Source organism: Hyla sarda, chromosome 10, assembly GCF_029499605.1.
Source record: "Hyla sarda isolate aHylSar1 chromosome 10, aHylSar1.hap1, whole genome shotgun sequence".
NCBI classification, from domain to species: domain Eukaryota; kingdom Metazoa; phylum Chordata; class Amphibia; order Anura; family Hylidae; genus Hyla; species Hyla sarda.
In genome coordinates this window covers 17,349,375-17,361,840 of record NC_079198.1, presented here as the reverse complement: position 1 = coordinate 17,361,840, position 12,466 = coordinate 17,349,375, and the positions used below count along the sequence as shown (strand labels likewise).

Here is a 12,466-nt window from a genome sequence, read left to right as displayed (position 1 = left end):
GACCATCCGCCACCTCATCAGGAGCATGCCCAGGTGTTGTAGGGAGGTCATACGGGCATGTGGAGGCCACACACACTGCTGAATCTTATTGTGACTAGTTTTAAGGACATTACATAAAGTTGGATCAGCCTGTAGTGTGGTTTTCCACTGTGATTTTGAGTGTGACTCCATATCCAGACCTCCATGGGTTGATAAATTTAATTTCCATTGATAATTTTTATGTGATTTTGTTGTCACATTCAACTATGTAAAGACGAAAGTATTTCATACGATTAGTTCATTCAGATCTAGGATGTGTTATCTTACTGTTCCCTTTATTTTTTTGAGCAGTGTATATAGTATATGTATTAGATTTATCTTAGCAAGACTTCCAATTGCGTCAGGCCCAGTCAACCATCTGATGGGAAGGGTTGCATCCCAACCTCCCACTTATGGCAGATGCCAGGGGAGGGAAAGAACAGCATTTGGATCATAACATGGCCCATCCTTTGTGACAGGTGTCTTGCTTTCTTTCTTCTCACCATTAATAACACATGCACACTCGTGTATGGGAGAGATAGTTTTTTGGGTGTTCAGCCAACAGCTATCTGAAGTGTGTGGCCAGCTTAAAGGGGTACTCCACTGGCCAGCATTTGGAAGTAAATGTTTTGAATGCTGCGGGGGTCAGCCAGGCCCCTCATGACATCACGGCCATGCCCCTCAATTTTAGTCTATGGGAGGAGGTGTGACGGCTGTCACACCCCCTCCCAAAGACTTGCATTGAGGGGGCGTGGCCATGTCATCATGAGGGGCGTGGCAGGCCATCGGAACATTTACTTCCAAATGCTGGCCAGTGGAGTACCCCTTTAATACTTTATCTCAACACATTTACTTCAGAACGCTCGCCAGTGGAGTACCCCTTTAATACTTTATCTCTACACAAACATTAGAAGTATACTAGGAAGCTCCAAATATGGTACCAAAACAAACTACAGATCATAGGCCGGTAAGTAGACAGCTCTCACCTCCCACTGGACACAGGTGTGCACGGACTGGCGGAAGCGCAACCGCCCAATACAGCAAACAGAAGAGAACGTCCAGCACTGGATGTCCGTTGCAATAGTGTTTATTGGCATAAAAACAGATACGTGAACAGGACAGAGCGTAAGCCTACGCGTTTCAGGTAACAAGACCCTTAGTCATGGCATAAAACAAACCCAAAGGTAAAACTATTTATAGTATAACAATTAGTCATGTGACTGCCTCAGCAGATAGAAGTAAAACATGGAACATGATTACAAATATTTATAAAATTTACATATATAAAGGCAAAGAAGTAGACATGGTAATAGTATCTTTTCAAAACTAGTTACAACATAAATGGATAGATAATCTGGTATTGAAAGTGACTTGTAAAATGTTATCTCCATATACCGTGGTTCACCTCGTGCATCCATGGCATAGAACCCCAGATTATTAGACCCAATGCAACAATATAATGACTATGCTAAACAATGCTGCAATTGGTGTCGGAGTCCCATGTCACGGACGCACAGCGTAAAAAAAGAGAAGAAAGGGCATATCAATACGTAAGAATAAGATCATGTCTTAAATTAAGTCCAGCTGGTTGCCGGGTGCCCAGTAAGAAAATCCAATAGGACTCCCGGTTCAGGAGAGATCTCCTCAAATCACCACCCCGTGACATCCTCTTGACACGTTCTATTCCTACCACTCTAAAGGACTCTGTATTGCCCTGATGTATAATACTATATATATAATATACATCAGGGCAATACAGAGTCCTTTAGAGTGGTAGGAATAGAACGTGTCAAGAGGATGTCACGGGGTGGTGATTTGAGGAGATCTCTCCTGAACCGGGAGTCCTATTGGATTTTCTTACTGGGCACCCGGCAACCAGCTGGACTTAATTTAAGACATGATCTTATTCTTACGTATTGATATGCCCTTTCTTCTCTTTTTTTACGCTGTGCGTCCGTGACATGGGACTCCGACACCAATTGCAGCATTGTTTAGCATAGTCATTATATTGTTGCATTGGGTCTAATAATCTGGGGTTCTATGCCATGGATGCACGAGGTGAACCACGGTATATGGAGATAACATTTTACAAGTCACTTTCAATACCAGATTATCTATCCATTTATGTTGTAACTAGTTTTGAAAAGATACTATTACCATGTCTACTTCTTTGCCTTTATATATGTAAATTTTATAAATATTTGTAATCATGTTCCATGTTTTACTTCTATCTGCTGAGGCAGTCACATGACTAATTGTTATACTATAAATAGTTTTACCTTTGGGTTTGTTTTATGCCATGACTAAGGGTCTTGTTACCTGAAACGCGTAGGCTTACGCTCTGTCCTGTTCACGTATCTGTTTTTATGCCAATAAACACTATTGCAACGGACATCGAGTGCTGGACGTTCTCTTCTGTAAACTACAGATCATGGCGCAAAAATTGAGCCCTCAACTATGTAAAGTTGTAAATGTGGTTTATCTCTACACAATCTGACACTGTCTGACCCTGTGGCTCTAAAAAAAAAAGCCTTGTCCGCTGCCGCCATGGTTTAGACACCCTATTGATGTCCAGCGCCATCAGACAGATATACATTATCAGTATTACAATAGGAAGGATAGCTGGTCTGCTTACATTGTCATTGGCGGGGTCATCCTCCGTACCCGCTTGGATCCCGTATGCCAGAAAGCAGAGAATAGCTCCAATCCACAGCAGGATGGAGAAGCCACCGAACAGCTGACGGCAAAATTTGATCCACTCGGGTGTGGTAGGTGGGGGAGTGAGTGCATTGGGACCATCTCTGGCCAAGATCTCCGCTGCTTTACTGAGTGTCAACCCCTGAAGAAGCAAAAAGAAAACAATGTAATGAAGGAGATTGCTTGAACTTTTTGGCTTAGCTCTGTGCTTCCGTATCAGGTTTTATTTTTATGACCTAAATAGGCAATCTACATTAATGTGGGACACCACTGACCTGTACGCAGTCTGTGTTGTATTTCCGACTCACTTCTTCCACTGACATTTTGTGCTCTGTCTGCAAATATAGAAAAACTTAGTCAGGGGGAAAAAAAAAGGGTACACAAATAATCCTCATACCAGGAGCAGACTAAGAGTGCCAATGGCCCAATGGCTCAGACCAGTGACCTTATCATGGACTTCACCAAATACGCTACTCACTGAGTATTCTGCTCCATTGATGGGGTTACTATTGGATCTAGTTGTTTGCAATGGGCAGAATGGGCCTGTGAGGTCCTTTAAATGCTGCACCCTCAACCACTTCCCATTGGGCCCAACCACTCAGTACTCCTAGGAGGCAATAATGTCATGAGCCCAGGAGATCCCTATTTCACGTAACCTCAGGTAAGTAATATGGAATCCTGTGTGATCTTTGGGCAAACACTGAGCTTTAGGGCAAATTATGATGCACGACCACCCTGAGCTTTAGATCTTATAAGACTATATTGTGTACAGTGCAAGGCAGGCAGGACTCACCATGGCCACTTCTTTCTTGAGATCATCCATTTCTTTCTTCCCTGGCTTACCCTTATGAGGGGTTTCTTTCTCATCCTGCGTGGTGGCCACGCGGTAACTATCTGACCGGCCGTACTGCAAAATAAAATAAAAGGAAGGTTGTTAAGGAATCAAAGGATGAAAGAAGGGGCATTTAGTAAAAGAGGCTATGACAGCTTTAAAGAAAATTATATATATATCTCCTAAACCAACATTGTGTACATCAATCACTCAGGTCTGTGATCATACAGTAGAGAGCAGATCAGGACATTACTAAACAAAGACACAATCCATTATATGGCTATATGGTTCAATGAGACATCAGAATGTATGTCCCTTTAAGCTTGGGGTCTCAAACTGCGGACCTCCAGATGTTGCAAAACTCCAACTCCCAGCTAAAAGCTGTCCGGGCATGCTGGGAGTTGAAGTTTTGCAACATCTGGAAGGCCACAGTTTGAGGCGACTGCTTTAATGGAACCCTTGTCACCCCCCGCCCCCCCCCCCCCCCCTCCCACAAAAAAAAAAAAAAATTAATCAATCAATTATTAACCAATATGGCCACCATTACAGCTCCTACCTAGCTTTCTCAGACTCCTGAACAGCAAGACTGCTGGGGTGGTATTCCTGCATCGTTGCCAAATTTGTGCAATGGAGGTCTAGAGCAAAGAGTGGATTTAAAATACCAATACTTTTTTCGATCTTAAAATCCAAACAGTGGGTACAAAAAGTGACGCGTTTCAAGTATACAGAGTGCCCTTACTCATACTAATAAATGCCTGAAATGCGTCACTTTTTGTATCCACTGTCTTGATTGGATTTTAAGATGCATTGAATAAATTATTGGGGTTTCCTGTTTCAGATTTCGTGCCCTTCTAATATATACCTGAGAAGATGGGGTTGGCATGTTATGGTAATATCCAGGATTAGGTGTATGTATCAGGATGGCACCAGATACTATATTCGCCAGTATAGGAGGTGAGCTGCAGTCCTGACAATGCCCTTATACATGTCTATATCCGGCTGGTGCACACGGGCAGGAAACATTAACCACTATAAAAAATAAATAAAAAACTCTTCTCTGATGTCACTCGCTTACATACAGGATGTCAGCATTTAGTAATAACAGAAGCAAAAAGTACTGTATGTCCAGGGGGGGGGGGAGTACCTGCATGTAATCTATACCACATCACAGTTTTCCATGGCCGCAGTTTGAGGACCAAGGCTGGTTGGTTGCTAGGCCCAGATCTGGACAATGCAGCCCATACTTGTTAAGGAGAAAGTTAAATGACTACAACTTTTACGGGCATTTTGAAAAAAAAAAATGTAAGAAAGTATAAAAAAGTTATTGGTTGTGTTGGATGGTAGATATTGTAGTATCTATAGTGAGTGTAGAGGAGCAGAAGGTGGAGTATATATAAGGGGTACAGAGGAGGAGATGGTGGAGTATAAGGGGTACAGAGGAGCAGATGGTGGAGTATAAGGGGTACAGAGGAGGAGATGGTGGAGTATAAGGGGTACAGAGGAGCAGATGGTGGAGTATAAGGGGTACAGAGGAGCAGATGGTGGAGTATAAGGAGTACAGAGGAGAAGATGGTGGAGTATAAGGGGTACAGAGGAGAAGATGGTGGAGTATAAGGGGTACAGAGGAGCAGATGGTGGAGTATAAGGGTACAGAGGAGCAGATGGTGGAGTATAAGGGGTACAGAGGAGAAGATGGTGGAGTATAAGGGGTACAGAGGAGCAGATGGTGGAGTATAAGGGTACAGAGGAGCAGATGGTGGAGTATAAGGAGTACAGAGGAGAAGATGGTGGAGTATAAGGGGTACAGAGGAGCAGATGGTGGAGTATAAGGGGTACAGAGGAGCAGATGGTGGAGTATAAGGGTACAGAGGAGCAGATGGTGGAGTATAAGGGGTACAGAGGAGAAGATGGTGGAGTATAAGGGGTACAGAGGAGAAGATGGTGGAGTATAAGGGGTACAGAGGAGAAGATGGTGGAGTATAAGGGGTACAGTGGAGAAGATGGTGGAGTATAAGGGGTACAGAGGAGCAGATGGTGGAGTATAAGGAGTACAGAGGAGCAGATGGTGGAGTATAAGGAGTACAGAGGAGCAGATGGTGGAGTATAAGGAGTACAGAGGAGGAGATGGTGGAGTATAAGGGGTACAGAGGAGCAGATGGTGGAGTATAAGGGGTACAGAGGAGGAGATGGTGGAGTATAAGGGGTACAGAGGAGCAGATGGTGGAGTATAAGGAGTACAGAGGAGCAGATGGTGGAGTATAAGGAGTACAGAGGAGCAGATGGTGGAGTATAAGGGGTACAGAGGAGGAGATGGTGGAGTATAAGGGGTACAGAGGAGCAGATGGTGGAGTATAAGGGGTACAGAGGAGAAGATGGTGGAGTATAAGGGGTACAGAGGAGAAGATGGTGGAGTATAAGGGGTACAGAGGAGAAGATGGTGGAGTATAAGGGGTACAGAGGAGGAGATGGTGGAGTATAAGGAGTACAGAGGAGCAGATGGTGGAGTATAAGGGGTACAGAGGAGCAGATGGTGGAGTATAAGGGGTACAGAGGAGAAGATGGTGGAGTATAAGGGGTACAGAGGAGAAGATGGTGGAGTATAAGGGGTACAGAGGAGCAGATGGTGGAGTATAAGGGGTACAGAGGAGCAGATGGTGGAGTATAAGGAGTACAGAGGAGCAGATGGTGGAGTATAAGGAGTACAGAGGAGCAGATGGTGGAGTATAAGGGGTACAGAGGAGCAGATGGTGGAGTATAAGGGGTACAGAGGAGGAGATGGTGGAGTATAAGGGGTACAGAGGAGCAGATGGTGGAGTATAAGGAGTACAGAGGAGCAGATGGTGGAGTATAAGGAGTACAGAGGAGCAGATGGTGGAGTATAAGGGGTACAGAGGAGGAGATGGTGGAGTATAAGGGGTACAGAGGAGCAGATGGTGGAGTATAAGGGGTACAGAGGAGAAGATGGTGGAGTATAAGGGGTACAGAGGAGAAGATGGTGGAGTATAAGGGGTACAGAGGAGAAGATGGTGGAGTATAAGGGGTACAGAGGAGAAGATGGTGGAGTATAAGGAGTACAGAGGAGCAGATGGTGGAGTATAAGGGTACAGAGGAGCAGATGGTGGAGTATAAGGGGTACAGAGGAGCAGATGGTGGAGTATAAGGGGTACAGAGGAGCAGATGGCGGAGTATAAGGAGCAGATGGTGGAGTATAAGGGGTACAGAGGAGCAGATGGCGGAGTATAGGGAGCAGATGGTGGAGTATAAGGAGCAGATGGTGGAGTATAAGGGGTACAGAGTAGCAGATGGTGGAGTATAAGGGGTACAGAGGAGCAGATGGTGGAGTATAAGGAGTACAGAGGAGCAGATGGTGGAGTATAAGGGGTACAGAGGAGCAGATGGTGGAGTATAAGGAGTACAGAGGAGCAGATGGTGGAGTATAAGGGGTACAGAGGAGCAGATGGTGGAGTATAAGGAGTACAGAGGAGAAGATGGTGGAGCATAAGGAGTACAGAGGAGCAGATGGTGGAGTATAAGGGGTACAGAGGAGCAGATGGTGGAGTATAAGGAGTACAGAGGAGCAGATGGTGGAGTATAAGGGGTACAGAGGAGCAGATGGTGGAGTATAAGGGGTACAGAGGAGCAGATGGTGGAGTATAAGGGGTACAGAGGAGAAGATGGTGGAGTATAAGGGGTACAGAGGAGCAGATGGTGGAGTATAAGGGTACAGAGGAGCAGATGGTGGAGTATAAGGGTACAGAGGAGCAGATGGTGGAGTATAAGGGGTACAGAGGAGAAGATGGTGGAGTATAAGGGGTACAGAGGAGCAGATGGCGGAGTATAAGGAGCAGATGGTGGAGTATAAGGAGTACAGAGGAGCAGATGGCGGAGTATAAGGAGCAGATGGTGGAGTATAAGGAGCAGATGGTGGAGTATAAGGGGTACAGAGTAGCAGATGGTGGAGTATAAGGGGTACAGAGGAGCAGATGGTGGAGTATCAGGAGTACAGAGGAGCAGATGGTGGAGTATAAGGGGTACAGAGGAGCAGATGGTGGAGTATAAGGAGTACAGAGGAGCAGATGGTGGAGTATAAGGGGTACAGAGGAGCAGATGGTGGAGTATAAGGAGTACAGAGGAGAAGATGGTGGAGCATAAGGAGTACAGAGGAGCAGATGGTGGAGTATAAGGAGTACAGAGGAGCAGATGGTGGAGTATAAGGGGTACAGAGGAGCAGATGGGGGAGTATAAGGGGTACAGAGGAGCAGATGGTGGAGTATAAGGGGTACAGAGGAGCAGATGGTGGAGTATAAGGAGTACAGAGGAGCAGATGGTGGAGTATAAGGAGTACAGAGGAGCAGATGGTGGAGTATAAGGGGTACAGAGGAGCAGATGGTGGAGTATAAGGGGTACAGAGGAGCAGATGGTGGAGTATAAGGAGTACAGAGGAGCAGATGGTGGAGTATAAGGGGTACAGAGGAGCAGATGGTGGAGTATAAGGGGTACAGAGGAGCAGATGGTGGAGTATAAGGAGTACAGAGGAGCAGATGGTGGAGTATAAGGGGTACAGAGGAGCAGATGGTGGAGTATAAGGAGTACAGAGGAGCAGATGGTGGAGTATAAGGGGTACAGAAGAGCAGATGGTGGAGTATAAGGGGTACAGAGGAGAAGATGGTGGAGTATAAGGGGTACAGAGGAGAAGATGGTGGAGTATAAGTGGTACAGAGGAGCAGATGGTGGAGTATAAGGGGTACAGAGGAGCAGATGGTGGAGTATAAGGGGTACAGAGGAGAAGATGGTGGAGTATAAGGGGTACAGAGGAGAAGATGGTGGAGTATAAGGGGTACAGAGGAGCAGATGGTGGAGTATAAGGGGTACAGAGGAGAAGATGGTGGAGTATAAGGGGTACAGAGGAGAAGATGGTGGAGTATAAGGGGTACAGAGGAGCAGATGGTGGAGTATAAGGGGTACAGAGGAGCAGATGGTGGAGTATAAGGGGTACAGAGGAGCAGATGGTGGAGTATAAGGGGAACAGAGGAGCAGATGGTGGAGTATAAGGGGTACAGAGGAGCAGATGGTGGAGTATAAGGGGTACAGAGGAGCAGATGGTGGAGTATAAGGGGTACAGAGGAGCAGATGGTGGAGTATAAGGGTAGTGGAGTATATATATATATATATATATATATATATATAGTTCAGAGTAATAGATAGTGGAGTATATATAGTACAGAGTAATAGATAGTGGAGTATATATATATATATATATATATATAGTACAGAGTAATAGATAGTGGAGTATATATATATATATATATATATATATATATAGTACAGAGTAATAGATAGTGGAGTATATATATATATATATATATATATATATAGTACAGAGTAATAGATAGTGGAGTATATATATATATATATATATAGTACAGAGTAATAGATAGTGGAGTAGCCTCAGGGTCTGCAGAGTTTGTCCTTGTGGATAGAGCCTAAGATATAATCCAGTAAATTGCTCAGTATAGTCAATACGTTCTAGAACAAATTTTGCACAGGCTGAAAGCAGAATATCTGGACTGCTGGCAGCGCAGCCTCCTGGCACCGTTCTTTCATGTTGGGACTGGACAGATCGTCACTGTCACTCTTCTGAATAAAACATTGAGATACCGTATTTCAAAAATCCCCAATCCTAACACTATGTTTCTACCACAGAATACCAACTGCTACATGTACAAAAAATAAAAAAAAACACAACATTTTCTCCAGATACTTTAGAAATAATTTTGTATTATATTTATTATTATATACTTTCCAAAACGTATGCAATAGAAACCCGATTTTATTTATAGATTTTTTTTGCTTTATACTAAACTCTATAAATCTTCCATCACTGCAAACCTTCATGCAACCTCCAATACCACTTATCACCATCAGGTGGCAATGTGAAAGACTCACAGACACATTATAGCAGTTCTCACATACATTCGCCATAACGTCTTAAAGGGGTATTCCAGGAAAAAACTTTTTTTTTTATATATCAACTGGCTCCAGAAAGTTAAACAGATTTTTAAATTACTTCTATTAAAAAATCTTAATCCTTTCAGTACTTATGAGCTTCTGAAGTGAAGGTTGTTCTTTTATGTCTAAAATCTGTCTTTTCTTTTATGTTCTTTTATGTCTAAAATCAAAATCTCTGATGACACATGTCTCCGGAACCTCCCAGTTTAGAAGCAAATCTTCATAGCAAACCTCTTCTAAACTGGGTGTTTCCCGAGACACGTGTCATCAGACAGCACTTAGACAGAAAAGAACAACCTTAACTTCAGAAGCTCATAAGTACTGAAAGGATTAAAGAGGTATTCCAGGCCAAAACTTTTTTTTTTAATATATATATATATATATATATATATATATATATATATCAACTGGCTCCGGAAAGTTAAACAGATTTGTAAATTACTTCTATTAAAAAATATTAATCCTTCCAATAGTTATTAGCTTCTGAAGTTGAGTTGCTGTTTTCTGTCTAACTGCTCTATGATGACTCACGTCCCAGGAGCTGTGCAGTTCCTATGGGGATATTCTCCCATCATGCACAGCTCCCGTGACGTGACATCATCATTGAGCAGTAAGACAGAAAATTTCAGAAGCAAATAACTATTGGAAGGATTAAGATTTTTTAATAGAAGTAATTTACAAATCTGTTTAACTTTCTGGAGCCAGTTGAGATATATATATATATATATATATATATATATATATATATAAAAAGTTTTTTCCTGGATAACCCCTTTAATACCTTAGTGACCGCCCAATTTTGGACCTAAATGACTAAGCTAATTTTCCCCCCAATTTTTATAAAAAAAAAAAAAAAAAAAAAGACATTTAAAAAAAAGTATATTTCTGCATTTAAAGGCCCATAAAACCTTGTTATCTTTGCTATTGACAGATAAGGGTTGTTTTTTCCAGGGGGAGCTGATGCTTTCAATGGTGTAATTTTAGGCTGCGTACAACTTTTTGTTCACTTTTTATTTATTTATTTGTTTATTTATTTATTTATTTCATTTTTGGATGGAAGGAAAACAAACAAAAAAAATTGCTGGCTTTTTATATATTTTATAAATTAATTAATTAATTAATTTATTTATTCATTTTTACAAACCTTATTCTGTGAGATACATCACATGATCATTTTATAGTTTAGGTCTCTACAGATGCCAATTATGTTTATTTTTAATTTTTTTTATAATAAAGCATTTTACATAAGGATATTACGTTTTATATTTATTTTACTTTAATTTAATTACATTTTTATTTTTTTTACATTTTTGTTTTCATGAAACTCTTTTCATCCTACTGTTTAAACTTTACCAGTCCCACTATTGGATCTAGAGATGAGCGAACTTACAGTAAATTCGATTCGTCACGAACTTCTCGGCTCGGCAGTTGATGACTTTTCCTGCATAAATTAGTTCAGCTTTCAGGTGCTCCGATGGTCTGGAAAAGGTGGATACAGTCCTAGGAAAGAGTCTCCTAAGACTGTATCCACCTTTTCCAGCCCACCGGAGCACCGGAAAGCTGAACTAATTTATGCAGGAAAAGTTGCCGAGCCGAGAAGTTCGTGACGAATCGAATTTACTGTAAGTTCGCTCATCTCTAATTGGATCGCGATGTGATCATTTGACCGCTCGTACAGTACACTACAGTACGTTTGTGTACCTGTGGTGTACAATGCTTGTTAGTGTAACCAATGTGCCTCCAGCTGTTGCAAAACTACAACACCCAGCATGCCCGGACAGCAAACGGCTGTCCGGGCATGCTGGGGGTTGTAGTTTTGCAACAGCTGGAGGCACACTTGTTGTGAAACACTGGTCTAAGGGTGCTGAAGGTTGGATCTCATTGGGCATTGGCACATGGGCAAAAGCCTCACCCCATTCCCAGTGTTTTTTAATGGGATTCTGCTGCACCGAGCACATCTTCCGGAAACATCTTCCGCAGAAATCCCGATTCTGGCCAATTCTTTTGGCAGAATCTGCTCAGAAATGCATTGCTGTCTATGGAGACATTTTGTAAATATTCCATTGTGCGAACATAGCCTTAGTCTCTTATTTTCTGTTCAAATAGGGCTAGGCTGCAGTTCCTGACTCAGCAGCTGCTCAAGAGTGGCGCTGTTTTAGAAAAAAAAAAAAAAAAATGAAGCAGTTACTCTCAGGTATCATGGGTTCAGGTGGTCGATCCCCTCAGAATCAGGTATTAGTGTCTGACTAAAATATCTTCAGTGTACACAAGAGAAAATAATTTCGAGTCCCTCCTTAAAGGGGTATTTCGGTTGAAAACAATAAAAAAAAAAAAAAAAAATCAAATGGTTCCAGAAAGTTATACAGATTTGTAAATTATTTCTATTTAAACAGCTTAATCCTTCCAATACTTATCAGCTGCTGTGTGCTCCAGAGGAAGTTGTGTAGTTCTTTCCAGTCTGACCACAGTGCTCTCTACTGACACCTCTGTCCATGTCAGGAACTATCCAGAGCAGGATACATTTGCTATGGGGGATTTGCTTTACTCTGGACAGTTCCTGACATGAACAGAGGTGTCAGCAGAGAGCACTGTGGTTTGACTGGAAAGAACTACACAACTTTCTGTGGAGCATACAGCAGCTGATAAGTACTGGAAGGATTAAGATTTTTAAATAGAAGTAATTTACAAATCGTGTATGACTTTCTGGAACCAGTTGATTTAAAAAATAAATAAAATAAAAATATAGTCTTCCACCGGAGTACCCCTTTAACGCTCCAAAGTTTTACCTCCATCGCTGGTGATGAGTCTGTTACGTTGCCACTATGAAATTTGCATAAAACATACTGCCCCCGCTGGACAGTGCGTGTTCTTACAGGAGGGGTATTTACTATGCAGAGTCCCGCGAGGCTC

At 42.5% G+C, this 12,466-nt stretch overlaps 1 protein-coding gene across 1 annotated transcript in view; it reads right to left on the bottom strand.

Moving 5' to 3' along the window:
• ATP1A3 (ATPase Na+/K+ transporting subunit alpha 3) overlaps positions 1–12,466 on the bottom strand; it is a 94,560-nt gene that overhangs the window by 33,665 nt on the left and 48,429 nt on the right. Inside the window, exons 2-4 of the mRNA XM_056542938.1 lie at positions 3,509–3,622; positions 2,991–3,050; positions 2,654–2,857 (exon numbers count right to left, since the gene is read on the bottom strand). Coding sequence (XP_056398913.1) covers positions 2,654–2,857; positions 2,991–3,050; positions 3,509–3,622 — 378 coding nt within the window. The remainder of the gene's footprint in view (positions 1–2,653; positions 2,858–2,990; positions 3,051–3,508; positions 3,623–12,466) is intronic.